This window comes from Paraphaeosphaeria sporulosa, assembly GCF_001642045.1.
Source record: "Paraphaeosphaeria sporulosa strain AP3s5-JAC2a unplaced genomic scaffold CC84scaffold_6, whole genome shotgun sequence".
NCBI lineage: Eukaryota > Fungi > Ascomycota > Dothideomycetes > Pleosporales > Didymosphaeriaceae > Paraphaeosphaeria > Paraphaeosphaeria sporulosa.
This window is the reverse complement of record NW_017253365.1, coordinates 859,881-876,206: the sequence shown is the minus strand read 5'-3', so window position 1 is coordinate 876,206 and position 16,326 is coordinate 859,881. Positions and strand designations below refer to the sequence as shown.

The window sequence follows — 16,326 nt, the reverse complement described above, 5'->3', positions numbered from 1 at the left end:
AACTCGATGAGGAAGCATTCTGCGCCGTGGGCTTTAGATCATGCCTTGTAGCGTGCGATCACTTTGTGGACATTTGCAAGTACCGGACGGACGAGCGAATCTTGAGCGTGTAATGTCCTAACTCCTTTGTGGAGTTTGGATCCCCAAGACCTTTCGAAGGCTGAAATATCGCATATAAAGCCTCGGTCTGACCCAGGACAACAAACTCACATCAATCAATCATACACTATCCTCATTCAGACTTGTACAACTCAAACTTTGTATCCTCTGAGTTCTGAGATATATATTCATTATGGTTGCATCCTTTCCCCAACGCAAAATCGGCGGCACATCCGTGTCTGCTCTCGGTCTTGGTTGCATGGGCATGTCTATGTCAGCTCTGACTGGCGAGAAGCGCGATGATGAAGAAATCTTCAACACCCTCACTACTGCGGCCGATATGGGTATAACCTTCTGGGATACTAGCGACTTCTACCTCGACAACGAGGAGATACTTGGCAACTGGTTCAGTAAGACAGGTCGCCGCAAAGAGATCTTTCTCGCGACCAAGTTTGGCTGCAAGCATGGACCGGGGGGTTTGGGAGATGTCCAGATCAGTGGAAGTCCGGAGTATGTGCGGGAGTCCATCGAGAAGAGCCTGAAGACGCTAGGTACAGATTACATCGACTTGTATTACGTTCACCGGATTGACCCTCGCACGCCTATCGAGAAGACAGTGGAAGTCCTCGCCGAGCTTAAGCTAGCAGGGAAGATCCGCCACATCGGTTTGTCGGAGTGCTCATCACGAACTCTGGAGCGCGCGAGTAAGGTGGCCAAGATTGATGCTGTACAAATGGAGTTTTCGCCCTTCGCTATGGAAATCGAGGATACCGGCTTCAAAGACGTGGCGCGGAAGCTTGGTGTCACGATTGTGCCCTACTCACCTTTGGGTCGTGGTTTCTTGTCGGGAGCAATCAAGAGCAGAGCCGATTTTGGACCTAACGATCCTCGGCCTCGTATGCACCCAAGGTTTTCAGAGGAGAACTTCCCGGGAAATCTCAAGTTGGTTCAGATCTTCGAGGATATCGCAAAGGAAAAAGGCGTCGCTACTGGACAGGTTGCGCTAGCTTGGGTTCTTGCGCAGGGAGATGGTGAGGAGACTCAAGTCTTGATTGTTGCGATTACTGACCAAGACTTGCAGATTTTATTCCGATTCCAGGCACGAAGCGAGTCAAATATCTGCTTGAAAACGCTGGTGCAGTCAAGGTCAATTTCACTGATGAGGACGAGAAGCGAGTGAGGTCAGGCTTGGACGCCATTGGCGGCGCAAAAGGCGCGCGCTATCCTGAAGCTAATCTCGCTGGATGTTTCGGTGACAGTCCCGAGCTTGGGAGCGTGTAAAGACATGCTATAATGCATCTATGATTGTATGGTGGTTCTTCGTACCTGCCATCCAAGGCAACCCAATAGTGACTATTAGGTACACATGGTAGCACCTACCATTAGATAGCCCCTTCCATCGCAAGACGATAATGTTTGTCTTCAGTAGCGGCTTTACAATCTTCCCTCCTCGCCCACACCCACTTCATACCAGTCTTACCGCGTGACCACTAACGTGCATTTGTTTACACTATCTTTCCTCGATATATCCCGACATGACTTGGCCAACTCTGCTCCTGCGCGAGCTCGCTTGCGAGGCTTTGCTGCGATATGCTGACCGATGGGGGCTGTTTGATTCTTCGGATTCGGGATCTTCAGAGCCAACTCAAAATAGCGACATTCGGACGAAGAAGGCCATACATCCTCCACATGAGATCCCCCGCGAGGGACTTAAGAACAGGTATGTTAATCATAGGGCCATTTTATTACAGTATCAGGAGAGAATTTCGAGCACAATGGGCCTACGTATTCGTACTCCGGGGCAACGCACTATGCTCAGACTTTTTGTCCTATTCATATAGCTCTGCTAATAGCACAGTCAAGGAGGCGCATATTCGCTGACAGTGATACACAGATTCGGAAATCTCGTTACACTACGGGCGGCTGTAGGCCTAAGTCCCAATCTCGCTGACCTCACACGTGCATGCGCCCATACCAACGAGCGGCCTCGTGAACAGTCCCTCTCCTACTTTTCACAAGGGTCTGCACCGCCTGTGACACCGAAGCGCTCTTCGACACTCTCCGGATATCTGGGCGGGAAAGGTTCTCGGATTCCAAGCTCTACTAAACAAGCACTTACCCGCGCGCATATGTCCGTCCTCCATGCTCGCCGTCTTGCGTTAGCATATGCAGCACACGGTTTTCCCTATGGACAGAGAGGGCTTCCCTCCATCAGCCTGAGCGGAAAGTCGCTCGCTTGCAACACTGTAATTTCTTCCGCTCGGGATGGTTCTTGGAAAGATCCAGAAAAACTGGCCAATGAAAGGCAAAGGCAGTGGAAAAGGCAGGACTGCAAGCCGGTGCCTTCGCTCTTGAGCCGGGTCCAGGATGTGCGTGTGGCGAAGCGCTCGTTGAAAGAATCCACCCCGCGGTTGTAGGCCGTCAGAGGCAACTACGGTTCTGTGTTTCCGGGTTAGTTCAACGTTTTTATCCTTGTTCAGCCACCGCTTGTCTAGCGTGCGTGAAATGGTGGGGCTCCACAATCTGCTGCGTCGGAATGCTAGAGACTCGCTACGAACACGAACTGCATGCGTGACAACTTACCGGTATATCTCACCATGTTCTCCCACTTCACACGCGTCGCGTACTGCAGCACAATTTGAGCCTTCCGAACCCGAGTGTGATGATTATACGGTTCTCTTGTTCAGTTGGATCGACACGTCTGGTTTCCACCTACCAATGTGCAGCTGACAATCTGATGAGGATCGTTCTAATGGAAATGGCCGCAAAACTCTTCACAGTACTTTTCGCTTTGAATCTTCGATTTCCTTTACCAGGCGGCCTCGGCATGGCCAAAGAGCAGATTGCATTTCTAGATTATTCCGCGAATTGTACAGTTATATGTGGATCATTACTATGATTCTCAATTCTACCCGGACGATATGATCTTGTAAGGACATGATCGCTCATCTGACCGGGGAAGTCTCGGCGTGACATTAGCCTAATGAGGGAGAGATAATATATCGTAGACCGCCCAGAGCATCATCAGCCGTACAGAGGCTGTATTGGGAACACTAAAGTCTCCATACCAGATCGTCAGTCGCACAGACCATGTTTCTGTAATTCATGCCGGCTCCAGAAACTGGATATCGGCAGCAATACCCCATGGGATTTAATCAAGGGCTGTTGTAAGGTGTCACAGTCTCCACATTGCAAAAGGACCGGACATATTCCGTGTAGAGATGAGTCGCTATTTTGAGCAAAGGTAATTGTGGTAGCTGCTTGTTAACCCGAGTTGTATCCAGAGTGCGGTATAAAGAGCGTCAGGCTCGGTCTCTTAGTGCTTTGTTCTCTACCACAGACGTCAAGAAACATTCAGCCAGCATGAAGTTCTCAGTCATCGCACTTCTCTCTGCCAGCGCCCTGGTCTCTGCCGCCCCCGTAGCAGAGCCAGCCCTCGATGAACGTCAGGCTGCTCAGAGCATCCATGAAGCCATGGTTGCGAAGGGAAAGAAGTACTTCGGTACGTGCGCTGACCAGGGCCGTCTGAACACTGGCTCCAACTCGGCCATCATCAAGGCGAACTTCGGTCAGGTCACACCTGAGAACAGGTATGTGCACCCATATCCTGTCTGAGAGCTGGAACTATACTAACGCCAGAGCAGCATGAAGTGGGATGCCACCGAGAGCTCCAAGGGGAACTTTAACTTCGGCCAGGCTGATCAACTCGTTTCGTTCGCTACCACCAACAACAAGCTCATTCGTGGTCACACCACCGTCTGGCACTCGCAGCTCCCAGGCTGGGTCTCATCTATCCGCGATAAGGCCACCCTCACCCAGGTTATGCAGAACCACATCACCACACTCTTGACTCACTTCAAGGGCAAGGTCTACGCCTGGGATGTCATCAACGAGATGCTCAACGAGGATGGCTCCTTCCGCTCGTCCGTCTTCTACAATGTGTTGGGCGAGGATTTCGTTCGCATTGCCTTCGAGACGGCCAAGGCTGCGGACCCAGACGCAAAGCGGTACATTAACGACTACAACTTGGACCAGGCGAGCTACGCAAAGACGCAGGGTATGGTGCGCAACGTGAAGAAGTGGATCGCAGCGGGCATCCCGATCGACGGTATTGGTTCTCAGGGCCATTTGACCTCCGGCCAGGGCGCCAACGCGCCGGCTGCCATGGCCGCGCTGTGCGGTGCGGCGTCCGAGTGTGCACTGACCGAGGTCGATATCCAGAATGCGTCTGGATCGGACTGGACCAACGTCGTCAACGCGTGCATGCAGCAGAAGAACTGTGTGGGCATCACTGTGTGGGGCGTGCGGGACAACGACTCATGGAGACCGCAGGGCAACCCGCTGCTGTTCGACTCGTCGTACAAGGCGAAGTCGGCGTACACCACTGTGTTGAACGCTATCAACGCGGCGTCTTCATCTTAGGGATGAGGCATGTATATGTATATATATTCGGTCGCTTGTATATAGTTCTTGTCAGTCGTGATGTGGGGTCTCGTCAGACGCGCGCTGCTCCTCTGTCATTCCTCCTTCATGGGCTCGTCGAAATCAGACCCTTTCGAAGCGCGAATCATCCCTAAGCCGGCCCTCATGCTTGCGCCTTCCTCCACTTGCCTTGTCCAGAATACATCCGCGGCTGTCATTCTCACGCTCTTCCTGCGCTCCCGCTCCACGACGTCCAGGTGGCCTCGCTTGGCGGAACTGGCCTCTAGCTCGTCCAGGTGTTTCTTTCTCTCGGCATACCGCTCAGACCTTTCTTTCCGGATGTGCTCTGAGCCAATGGCATGTAGCGCCCACCGCACCCCGGCTCTGAAGCCAAGGAAGATGTGCTCCGAAGCAAAAATAGTGATTGGGAGCGACCACCACGTGTTTAACCCGTAACTAGTGGAGTTGCGAAAACCAAAGAGATGCACAATCGCCGCAGACGTCAAGCTTCCGAGCCACGTCAAAGCCTCTAAACTTGCGACCCAAGGCCCGATGCCATCGTTTCGGACGGGAGCTGGGCGCTGGTGCTCAATGGTGATTTTGATGATGTCTGCGCGAAGCTCGAACCAATTGTTGATGAAAAAGCCGATGGGGATGAGAGGCCATACGGGGCTGAAGAGCGCGAGATAGCCGAACTGCAGCACCATTTCTGAGATATCTTCGTGAACGTCGTAATGTGCGAGTGCTGCCTGTCTGCGAACGCGACGGAGGAATCTAGCCTCTACGGGATCATCACCTTTGACGAATCTAGTTTGACCGCCTACGAAGGTATGTGATGTACGGTACGTGCGCCACCAGTCGCGGGCGTTGGTTTTGAGGTATGGTAGGGCTAGTTCTTCGATTGCGCTTGAGACTTGACCTGTCACGGTAAAGGTTATGACTTCGTTACGAAGTTTGTTCGGATCGACGTGGAAGACGAAGTTCGGGTCTGCAGCTACGCCTGCAATGGATAAAATGTAGGTCCGGAGATGTGGGATAAAGGTTTCGCCGAATGGTACGTAGACGAATGCAGTAAGGAAGATGGGCAAGTAATTCGATATGGACTGTAGCACAAAGATTTTCTGCGTGAGGGACATCTCGTAGTAGTCTTCCGTGCGGTGATTTTCGTATTCGGTCAGTTGAGCGGCCAGCTTCTCGAGCCAGTTGTTGATAAATGGAAGCAAAAGAGCAAGCATAACAGTGGGGACATATTCCTAAATATGGTATGGTTAGCGTGTAAATCACCGCGCCGGATGAGGCCAGACTCCGATGAGGTACAGACGTGTCACCGGCCTCGCGTCCGGGATCATAATAGTAACTTACGAGGTAGTAATCATACGGCCCATCATATCCTTCAACGATGAAGGTCTCAAGCGCGAAGACGGTACCGATGACGATGGTGAGAAATATAGTACTCAAAACCAGGAAAGGCACGACTGCCAGCTGTCTGACAATCCGTTTCCATCTAGGAAAGTAGTGCTGTACTCGGCCCGCGTCGTCCACCACTTCTTTCTCATACTGGTACTGAGGTCTGTTGACCTTCAATTTACCGACGCCACGTACGTTCCAGCGGATCGACAAATCGACTTCTCTGATCTTCCAGTACTCCAGAAATACTGTGCACCAGATACAAATGACCACCGCGAACGCCAGTGAGTATTTGGGCAGGAAAGCCCAGGCCAACACTCCAGCTACACAGGGAAAGGCCAGGGAGAGAAAGTAATCATGTATGAAGGCAAAGTAGAAAGCCACTTTGCTGCCCCATAGGTCGCGTATCTGATCCAGGTCGTCCGAGGTTAGGAAGAACTTTTTACTCAAGTGTACTAGGAGCTTCTGGTTCCTGACAGGGTTGTGCCTAAAAGTTGGAGGTACAAGTTATTGATGGGTACCTTTCATGATACGTTGGGGACGGAGAGGGGAAGAGGGTCAAGCTATAGGCCAGAGGTGCGTAAGCAATACTAGAAAACTCCTAATATTGCTTGCACCTAGCATCTAGAACCTGTACCCCAAGTCACGTACAAGGGGAAAGCGGATGGGATATTCTCCCATTTGCCAAATCCTGGGGTGATGCCCGCACCACCTAGCTCCTTGCTCCAGGTCACCAGATGGTACAACGATTGCAAGTCTTCGGCTTCGTTGGCTCCGGCTACTATGGAGTTAGAATTACCCCCTGGATGTTTCTTCGTAATCCCATATAGCCAGTCCTTTACTCTGTGATGGATTAGAAATTTTGACAGACTTCGAACATGGAATGCGCATATGGTCAAGCCACGCCGGATTCTTAGAGAGAATCCAGCCCTGTAAATGCATCTGAAACCATCTAGATTGGGGCGCTGCTTACCGCGAATGGTGCACGGTGTTACCAAGCACTTCGCGTGGTGCTTGTACAAACACGAGAAGCGACTCATCGTAGCCAGCACGGACCTCCGTCTGCAAGCCCACTGATTCAAGGTCATTCAATAGCGCAGACAATTGCTTGGAGGCCTCGGAAACATCTGAATGGAGTCAATGATGCCGAACGGGCTGTCAAGTTGAGGGACCAACCTAAGCTACTGAAATCGAAAACGATGATGTACTTATCGTTGTAGGCAATGTAGGCACTGCTAGGGTCGTCCAACCCAAGCGTGTCTGCTCTCCTCAGAGGGCTGATCTCAAGGATCTTCTCAGGGATCTTTTCAGGAACCTGCGGGATCCGTAGTGACATTTGGGGCAACTGAGCTGTTGTTCGGGGGCGTCGATATGGCGGCGTGTCCTTGCCGCGCGGAATTGAGGTACGTGGGCTGCTTCTTCAGCCTAGTCTCGGGGAACCGGCACGGTCGGCAATGGGTCCAAGCTATGGGTTGTCTCAAACGGGTTTGATTGAGTTGGAATGGATTGATAGTGAATGGAAGGATACTGCATTGACATAGAAAGCGTGTCTAAGTGTCGTGGAGAAGAGCTTGCGCTGAAGCGCTGGGTCCCCTAGCATGGTGGGGGCTCAAGCTGACGCATCGGCGCGTCTAGGACTTGGAAAGCAGTCATATCGTACCACTGGTTTACCCGTTTATGAAAGCACTCGCATCGAACCTCGCCCTCGTTTGATTGAGGATACAGACACCTGTCGCCACGCGTGGTGGAAAGGCAGCCAAGGCGGCTGGGGACCCTGTGCGGTAGGTACCCGCGTGTTCACGTGCGCATGTGTCAAAGCGGCTTAGCGCAAGAGATGACGTAACGGAACTGTTGATTAGCGTCCCCGCGACGTGTTGCTCAAGTCTTCAGCCAGTGCTTCTTTTACAGTCGAACAATTGTCTTTGTGTATATTTGAAGCGGACAAAGACCACGATGCGAACCTCACACTATATTTATAAGACCCAGCGATGATAAGAGTACTGATACAGCGCATGGCTCGCCGTTCACTTCCCCTTGACATTAACACGTTCCCGCTGTGAACATAGCATTATAACATTCGCATAGAATCAAACAACCTCAATGGCCCCCCGAGAAGTTACTGTCAGCCCTAAGACTGCGATGCCGAAAGACTATGCTTTCCTCAAGAAGGGCATTCAGTACAAGACACTACACTCCCGTCGGCTTACACACGAAGCAGGCAAGACTGTGTACGTCGTTGAGAGTAACAAAAAAATTATTGGCATCCGCGTACCCAAAGATATTTTGTCTCGCGTACACGCACAGGCGAACGAGACCCTTGCCGCCCGCAAGCTCGCGACCGCAAAACGCGATACAGCCACCATTCGTCAAGCAGCTGCTGAGCTCGACTCGCAGTTCTCCAAAATACCAGAACATGACAGGGAGCTGGTACTGAAGCACGGCTTCAAGAAGCACTCGGGGCGCGTTGGACGGACAAGGATGATACCCCTTTCGCGAAAAGTGCCGTATGCGGTAATTGCGCACGTTAGGCATAGGCATACCAACTACGACAGGTTGCTAGATAGTGGCATGAGTAGGGACGCTGCGAGGAAGAAGATCCAGAAGAAGTTGCAGGACACGCTGAGACAATGGGGCAATAAGCAAGGTAGGCGATCAAGCTCTAAGTGAGCTAGGCTTTCGCTGACGGTGGGAGATCTTTCTTGGTACTTTGAAAGCAGTAGACTTACGGAGAGTGAAAGTGACGTAGAAGATCCTTGAAGTAAGTGGGTTCTACATTCGTACAACAATATTTTCTTATCCCAACAGTCATATCGGATTGCTCACATGATTGTCAACGTGCCCTCCTCGCGCATTTCAGTCCCTTAAAACCTCTACTAACCCGCCCTATCTGGCATAGGAGAGCTTCGAGAAATACCCATCCTCGGCCATTTTAACAGCCAATCTCGTGGCCTCATCCAAGTCCTCTACCGGCAGCCCCAACTTCTGATTATCCAGCCCTGCCGTCTTCTCGTACAATGCCGCATCCTCCCCGGGGAAGAAGTACCGCGTATACAGCATGTACGCAAATCCCATCCTATTCCCCTCAGCCATCATCCTCCGCGCATCGTCAAACCGCTGCTTCGCACCAATCCGTTCAATCTTCCAGTCCGCATCGCCCAACCCCATCACGCGATTCACCGCATCCAGCATCTCCCGCTGGTTCACCGCGAACGACGAAATGTTAACAAACCTATTCCGGTACGCGCCTAGTGCCGCTTCCCCATCCTTTTCTGCGTCCACAGGCAGCGCGAGAAGGCTCGCAACCGCCCGCCCCACCTGCGCCCACGTGCTCGTATTCACGCGCTGCGTCCCCTCGTCGAACAACACAACCTCCCGCTTTGCGATGTCGATCCCATACAGCCCCGGCCCGGACAGCGAGTACTCGTACCAGAACCCGCTCACGATGCCGAGCCACGAGCTCACGCCCAGGTCTTCGACGAGCTTGCGGGCTGTCTGCTTCGGCGGCCCCGTGCGCACGTCGTTGGAGGCGGAGGCGTCGGTGTTGTTGCCGTACTCGTTGGGCAGGACCCACGGCACGCGGGCTTCGGCGGCGGCTTTGATCAGTTTCGATTGCGTGTCCGGTGGGGCGCTGACGGCGAGGGTGATGATGAGGGCGTCTTGGCCCTTGAGAGCGGAAGTGAGGGTGGAGGGACTGGTATAATCGACTGGGATCACGGCGATGCCTGCGGGGAAAGATGAAGAGTCGGTGCCGCGGGTGAGGGCTGTGACCTTGAAGGAGGGATTCTTGAGGAGGGCGCCTGTGATGTGCTTGCCCAGTTGGCCTGTTGCGCCTACGATGGCGATATTGCGGATGCGGTCTTGAGCCATTGTTGCGTAGCGGGCAGTGTGTTCTCGCTTATGTTTGATGAATGATTGGAAAGTGCGACGGTTCTGGGTTCTGTATATCAGAATGAGGGTATGGTGGTGGGCTATTTTGAATGGTTTATATAGTGTACTGACTTCATCGCAATGTCACAGCGATCCTAAGCTTAACCCCGGCCTTCAGGACGTCTTCCATTCCTCTCGACCACAATACGCATGTCGCACGAATCTCTTCTGCGTGACACATCGACCAGTTCGTTCTTTATCCAATGACCGGACAGGCTCATAGAGTCGCGTGGCAGAGCTTATGGCACAGAGTATGAGATGTTCACCTTGTCGGGATCCAGTGCGGCGCCGACGCCGATCCAACTAGCTTAAACGTGCCGCTTTGGGTCGGTTTTCGGGCCCGAGAGTGTTTAGCGAGAGTATGTACGGGCTTGGGAGAAGTGATGTAGTCGTCGGGTACGGAAAAGATGGAATCGGAGTTAAGGTGTGTAGGTCGTCCGGTGGGCCAGTCGCGTACATCTTCCTCTGCACATGCATGAATCGATCCCAGATCCATGGTAACAACAACGATCAGGTAAGTTTTGCTGGGGCCAAAGATGCTTCAATCACACTATCTATGCTACGCCTTTGACACAGCCAAATCATCTACAACCTCGCTCCCTCCCGTCTATCGATGAAGTTCTCCGCGTCGTTCTTAGCCCATTCTCTCAGTACTTTTCTCTGAATCTTCCCGCTCGGTGATTTCGGGCTGCGGGCTATCAGCATGCATTAAGGAAACGATACATGCAAGCTACTCACACTTCGTCGATGAACACAACGCCCCCAGATAGCTGCTTGTGCTTCGCAACACGCCCCGCTATCCACTTCTCTATATCCCACTCCGAAGATGCGCTCTTGTGCTCCGGCTTGAGCGCAACGTACGCCCGGGGTAGTTCTTCATGATCCCTTCGAGTTTCGTTAGCGCTTTCCAACAGTCCAAGGTATACCGTATGGCTTACAATTGCAACGCGCACACCGCCGCATCAGCCACATGCTCATGCTCCAACAACAAGGCCTCCAGCTCCGCCGGCGCGACCTGGAACCCCTTCACCTTGATCAACTCCTTCTTCCGATCCACGATCCAAAACCACCCCTCCTCGTTCCGCACCGCAACATCTCCCGTCTTCAAAAAGCCCTCGTCATCAAACGTCTCAGCCGTCGCCCGCTCGTTCCGCCAATACCCCATGCACACGTTCGGCCCCTTGACGTGAATCTCGCCGCGCTGCCCGGGCCCGACTTCTTTTCCATCTTCGTCGATGAGCTTCATTGAGCAGTTTGGATCGATGTACCCTACACTGCCGGAGCGGTCGTCGCGGCCGCCGGGGACGTGCAGCGAGGAGCAAGTGACTTCGGTCATTCCCCACGTCTGGACAACCTTCAGCGCAAACCTCTTGGATACCTCGTTCTGCAGCTCTTTTGACAGCGGCGCCGCGCCACATAGGATATTCTTCAGGGAACTGAGGTCAAACTCCCGAGTCTCGGGACGCTTCGCTAGCATCACGAGCACCGGGGGTGCGGTCTGGATGTGGGTTACGCGGTGATTCTGGATGTTTTTGAGAAACGTGGAGTAGTTGAAGGAACGCATGAAGAAGCAGGGTGACAGCGTGCGGGCAGCGGCCACGATGGACCAGAGCTGGCCGTAAGCGTGGTAGAGGGGGAGGAAGCCGAGCCAGCGCTCTTCAGGGCGCGAGCAGGCTGATCTGGAATAGGGCTGCTCGAGGTCGCGCATGAAGAGACTTTGTTCGGTGTTGGCAATCACGTTTTGGTGGCTGATCATGACGCCTTTTGGTAGACCGGTCTGCGGGACGTTAGTGAGATGGCATGTTCCAAAGTCGAGCGGAGGTGACTTACTGTGCCCGAGGAATAGTTCAAGGCAGCAACGGTGGTACGAGATTGGTCTGAATCCATTTGGTCCCAATTCCACGACTCAGCTTCTGAAGCGGAGGGTAGGAAGCTGCGCCAGTCTCTGACGCCTTTCGACGATGCGGCTTCCTCATCGGAGAAGAGAAATATTCGGTCAGTGCGAAACCCTGTTTTACCGGCTGCTTTCAGAAGGGTCTGGAGGAGTGCTGGTTCAACGAGAATGACCTTGCACTCAGTGTTCTTGATCTGATAGACGACCTCTTGGTTACAATTAGCCATTGACCATCAGCATGCATGTAGGGACATGCCTTCGACGCCATATGCGGGATTGCAACCACTGTAGATTAGCCCAGCGCCGGCCGTGCCGAGATATGCAACGGGCACGAATATGTGATTAGTTGAATACATCATGACCACATCTTGTCGGTTCAATCCCAGCTTCTGCAGCCCAGACCCCAACCTCTTGACCCATTGTAAAAGCTGCCGTGGTGACAGAGCATTATTTGTATCATCTGCATCAATCCATATTGGCTTGTCGGATGCTGGCTTTGACGGCGGAAAGAGGTAGGTCAGAAGATCAGTCGCCGGGATGTCTATCTGGAAGGGAGATTGTGAAGGCATCGCTGTAGGGAAAGAACAATGCTGTCATCCGAAGTACACATGCCATCGTGAAGATAATCCGGATGGTAGTCCAAGGCTGGCGTCATGGACAATGGTGCCGAGGTGCAAGTCGAAGCGGGGTCGGCACAGACCATCGGTCCCTGATGAACAAATCGACGTCGACTTGGGAAAGACGCATTGTGAAAGGTGAATGAGACAGGATGCAAATAATGTGTACAGTTGTAGATAATCACGTCAACCAGTTGCGCCATTTTCCCAAAGCGCCAATGTGCCACCAATGCCCACAGTAGCCTACTCCCAGAAGGTAGCCTCCAGCTCGTCACCAAGGGAATACTCGCCGTTGTTTTTGACGATCTCCCTAACCACCACGCCCACAATATCCGTCTTGGTGTGAGTCTCTGGCACATCCAGCCCGCTGTCCCGCCTCTTTCCGCCCTGGCCTTCGTGTCCCACCTCGCGCCGAACCTCGTAGTTTCCGGCACCAATATCGACAAGCCTCGCACGCTTATAGCTCGCGTTCAGGACCTCCCTGATGGCAACCACAAAGCCGGCCTCCTGATTCTCCTTCAGCCACGCCTGCGCCTTGTCGTCCCGCAACACCTTCTCCAGGGCTGCGTCGGCATCCTTCAGCAACCGCACATGCTGAGACTCGGCCTCGATTGTGCCCACTTCTGTGCCCTCCCCAGGCTGCTTCTGTACCATGTACGCGCCGCCGAGCGACTCGATGAAGCGGCCAGACTTGCCATCGAAGCTGATGACATCCTTGTACCATTTGGAGCCGACATCGTCGTAGTCGCGGTGCTCGAGCGTCGAGGGGTCGTGCTTGGAGGTCCTGGAGACCAGCTGACCCACGGAGATGGTCTTGTTGTTCAACGGTTTGGGGAGGAGAGCGAGGTCGGGGATGATGGATGGCGAGAGCGGCGCCTCCAGGGACGACCGGCGCCGTGTGAAGCTCATTTTGGCGACGCTGGAGAGGAATTGAGTCAAATGGACGCGTGTATCGAGCTGTAGTCAGTGGAGCTGGTGCGATTGAAGCTGGTGAGGAGCTACAGCAAGTGAGGGGTCAGTGGCTTTATGTGATCTCATTGTGCGCCCTACGGCGGCAGTGGCCGGACCCAAGCAGTGCTCAGGTCACGCTCATGCTACGGCTGGCGGCGAGTGGTGCCTGCCCAGCCCCACGGTGCGACGAAGCCGGTAGTGGTGTGATGCGTCAGGTGCGAGCTGCTCGCTGCTCGCGTGTGCTGCCGTCGGAAGGTCCCGCTCCCGATGCTGGGATTCGGAGCAGGGGTAGCTCGATTCCGGGCCTTCCCGGACCAGCAATCCCCTCCGCAGCTCACTCGTCGAACCACGTGTCTGGTGCTTCGTTTCCTGAGCTACACCTTCATGTTGGAAAGTGTTGTAATGCAGCAGCTGCAAGACAGGTCCCTGAGGAGCCGGACTTATCGAATGGACAACCACCATTACTCATACGCATCACGTCGGGTCAATTCTGCTTGTTTGGCCCATTTCTCGCTGGTCATGCGAGAGATGTACGGCACAACTACCTAGAAGACGGACCAGTATACATCGCAAAAGTAGCCTGTCAACACATTCAGCCTCCCATCTCTGCCAGATACCCCTTTGACTAGTCAGTCTCGTCCGCAGGATTCTTCACATATGATACTCACCGGACGACTTACTTGTTCATGAGAATCATATACTGGATTGATCCCTCGGATCACCATCATGGACAACCTTGTGGCACCGCTGCCTCTGGCCATCCCTCGTTTGCATGTCTTCCGCGCCTGGCCTGGGGCTATTCACAATCATGGATCTGGGGAGGAGCGTTGACGTCTCGTGGTCAGGCAGGATATATCGGGCACCAATTCTAGTCCCGTGTGTCGAGTACCAAACCGCGAGCATGGACCGTGTCCGAGGTCTTCTTTATAGACGTCCGAAGCGGGGTTGCAAAGCTTCGAGGGCGCTATTCGACAGCGTATGAACAAACAGTCGGGCTGCAAGGGTGCGTCTACTTCACCGATGTCGTCGGGGGGCTGGGCAGTCACTCCGGAGTGGATCCAGAGATCGAGAAGCAAGCACCTCCGACGTATTTACTCGTCAGCCTTGTCTTTCGCATCCAAGGTACCGCACCAAGAAGACGATGTACCTTGCAGCGATTAGTTGTTAAGGGTATGGAGCTATGCGGCAATCAAATTCGGGTAATAACACAGAAACCTAAGTTTTTCTTCTGTCCTACTTCTAATATCCCTTACCATGTGCCCTTGCATGCAGTTACATAATTGTGCCCGGTCTCTGCTGCTCCAACGACATATGACGCTCAAGACCACACAAATACACCCCCTGGGGCAGCAGCCACTAGAGACATCCATTGTTTGAACGAGCACGCTTAGATGTCGATCCTATGCGTGAAAGGTGTGAAGGAAAGCATTCTGGTAGCAAGCCAATGAGATTCGATCGTCCAAAAGCTCTAGAAACTTGCATTCACAGTGGACCACGGTTGGAGGGACGTCAGAACAATAGTGGATGCTATGTGTTTCTCTATGATTCTATCTATCAGGTCTTGCGGCCCATGCGGCGAACAGGACCCAAACCCCTATGCCAAACCCATTCTCCCCATGCCATCTGCCGCTACATTGTGGTTTAGTGCCTTGACCCTACAGGAGTCCGGTTCTGGGTGTGTTGACGACTGGCGACCGAGACGAATGTCTTGTCGGCGAGGGGCACTGTAGCAGTTCGGAGTCTAGCGCGGCTGGTATGGCGGTCAAGGCGATCGATTGTGATGTGCAGCGATATAAGGGTATGGAGGAGAGATTGGGATAAAACAAGAGACGCCAAGAACGCTGCAAGCGAATATGCAAGTCGAGCACGAGCTTGTGCTCTTACAAAGTGATCGTTTGCGATCAAGAGGCCAGTTTGGAGATATCAAAGTCGCGAGCGGATGATAGTCAGTAGAGCTACGCCACTAACATCGAAAGTATGTGCTAATTGCCCTCCCTTGTTGTGTTCGTAAAGATTCTGCCCGGATGCTCGCACGGGTGGCTGAGCGGTGGCACATGAACGATATTCCGGGCATCGCAGTGGAATTCTTCCCGTGACGAGTCCTTTGCGGTGTAGCTTCTCCACCCCCTGCGGTGGATGGCAGTACGACGAGCAACACGGTGGCAAAGTGTTTTATTTATTGTGCATGATGTGCTTGTCCCGGCCCATTGTTGCGTTTTCTGGTATTGATCCTGGGCAGTCGCAAAGAAACAGTGCTTGGGTTGATACGGTGCCTTCGAACTCCGTTGTCATTGTTTGGAAGTTATTCTATAGTCTGCTTCTACTGCTGTCTTGCGACTTCCTACATTGTAGTGCTGCATTATCACACCCCCAGGGATATCTGAGTGGTGGTAGACCAGGCAAAAATCAACCCTTGAATCCATGAACAAAACGCCCTAATAGTACAATTACAACCTGGCAACGTTTCCCTATTCGTAAAACATGGTCCTCCGCTTGCTATGGTACAAATGGTGATTCTTGGACGTTATCGTGGAGAGTTCCAGCGCGGGTTCGCGTCCACGATGCAGACTTCCACCATTAGGGGAAGAATCGTGTCCCGAAGGGGTCCGCAAGTACGGAATGCGCTCCTTCGGGGTTGTCGTTGCTGTTATTGTATATCGCTCTGTGACGGGCCTTTCACCCACAGTGGGGGTATCCGCCGCACCGAGGCTGGTTGTCGTCGCACCGAAGGGTTCCGCTCGCGGCCCAAGCAAACACGTTGAATAGCGTGGCACCGAACATCGTGGTGATGAATATGATGTGAAAGAAGATCTGGGCCTCGAAGCTCTTGTGCGCGGATCTCCGTAATAAAATTTGACGATCCGGAGTGAGAAGAGGAGTTGGTTAGGTAGCTATGTCCGTCGAGGGCGCCTTTGATATGTTTGTGGTTGTGGTGGAGGTGGAGGTGGAGGTGGAGGTGGAGGTGGAGTGGAAGGTGGAATCAGGTGGAGAGAGCTGTGGTTGTACTTG

The 16,326-nt window shown here is 53.2% G+C and overlaps 7 protein-coding genes across 7 annotated transcripts; 3 read left to right on the top strand and 4 right to left on the bottom strand.

Annotated features, from left to right (window-relative positions):
* Positions 1–292: 292 nt before the first annotated feature.
* On the top strand, positions 293–1,380 carry CC84DRAFT_1092776 (aldo-keto reductase; the record flags this gene model as incomplete). Its single annotated transcript, XM_018174483.1, has 2 exons — positions 293–1,130; positions 1,181–1,380. The coding sequence occupies 2 exons, from the start codon at positions 293–295 to the stop codon at positions 1,378–1,380; spliced, it is 1,038 nt and encodes a 345-aa protein (XP_018034970.1).
* Positions 1,381–3,462: 2,082 nt separating this feature from the next.
* Positions 3,463–4,521, top strand: CC84DRAFT_1259958 (endo-1,4-beta-xylanase-like protein A precursor; the record flags this gene model as incomplete). Its single annotated transcript, XM_018184952.1, has 2 exons — positions 3,463–3,689; positions 3,744–4,521. The coding sequence occupies 2 exons, from the start codon at positions 3,463–3,465 to the stop codon at positions 4,519–4,521; spliced, it is 1,005 nt and encodes a 334-aa protein (XP_018034969.1).
* On the bottom strand, positions 4,431–7,664 carry CC84DRAFT_1165026 (uncharacterized protein). Its single transcript, XM_018178626.1, has 5 exons — positions 7,105–7,664; positions 6,902–7,055; positions 6,580–6,771; positions 5,884–6,415; positions 4,431–5,774 (listed from the first exon to the last, which is right to left on the bottom strand). Exons 1-5 carry the CDS (start codon positions 7,262–7,264, stop codon positions 4,617–4,619), a joined length of 2,196 nt encoding a protein of 731 aa, XP_018034968.1. The 5' UTR covers positions 7,265–7,664; the 3' UTR covers positions 4,431–4,616.
* A 156-nt stretch (positions 7,665–7,820) lies between these two features.
* CC84DRAFT_798835 (uncharacterized protein) lies at positions 7,821–8,703 on the top strand. The gene has a single exon (XM_018187450.1). It carries the CDS (start codon positions 8,029–8,031, stop codon positions 8,593–8,595), a length of 567 nt encoding a protein of 188 aa, XP_018034967.1. The 5' UTR covers positions 7,821–8,028; the 3' UTR covers positions 8,596–8,703.
* Positions 8,704–8,811: 108 nt separating this feature from the next.
* CC84DRAFT_1218038 (NAD(P)-binding protein) lies at positions 8,812–9,795 on the bottom strand (the record flags this gene model as incomplete). Its single annotated transcript, XM_018182957.1, has 1 exon — positions 8,812–9,795. One exon carries the CDS (start codon positions 9,793–9,795, stop codon positions 8,812–8,814), a length of 984 nt encoding a protein of 327 aa, XP_018034966.1.
* A 645-nt stretch (positions 9,796–10,440) lies between these two features.
* Positions 10,441–12,318, bottom strand: CC84DRAFT_1187619 (4-coumarate-CoA ligase 2; the record flags this gene model as incomplete). The annotated part of the gene is made up of 5 exons (XM_018180941.1): positions 10,441–10,543; positions 10,594–10,740; positions 10,794–11,632; positions 11,686–11,957; positions 12,006–12,318. The coding sequence occupies 5 exons, from the start codon at positions 12,316–12,318 to the stop codon at positions 10,441–10,443; spliced, it is 1,674 nt and encodes a 557-aa protein (XP_018034965.1).
* Positions 12,319–12,463: 145 nt separating this feature from the next.
* Positions 12,464–13,359, bottom strand: CC84DRAFT_798407 (uncharacterized protein). The gene has a single exon (XM_018187449.1). The coding sequence runs from the start codon at positions 13,273–13,275 to the stop codon at positions 12,610–12,612; it is 666 nt and encodes a 221-aa protein (XP_018034964.1). The 5' UTR covers positions 13,276–13,359; the 3' UTR covers positions 12,464–12,609.
* Between the last annotated feature and the right edge of the window lie 2,967 nt (positions 13,360–16,326).

Coding starts and splice junctions, on each gene's coding strand:
- CC84DRAFT_1165026 (XM_018178626.1), bottom strand. CDS start 7,264: ATGTCACTACGGATCCCGCAGGTTCCTGAAAAGATCCCTGAGAAGATC. Junction 6,416..6,579: donor ATCCCATCCGCTTTCCCCTT/GTACGTGACTTG, acceptor TCCAACTTTTAG/GCACAACCCTGTCAGGAACC. Junction 5,775..5,883: donor GGCCGTATGATTACTACCTC/GTAAGTTACTAT, acceptor TACCATATTTAG/GAATATGTCCCCACTGTTAT.
- CC84DRAFT_798835 (XM_018187450.1), top strand. CDS start 8,029: ATGGCCCCCCGAGAAGTTACTGTCAGCCCTAAGACTGCGATGCCGAAA.
- CC84DRAFT_798407 (XM_018187449.1), bottom strand. CDS start 13,275: ATGAGCTTCACACGGCGCCGGTCGTCCCTGGAGGCGCCGCTCTCGCCA.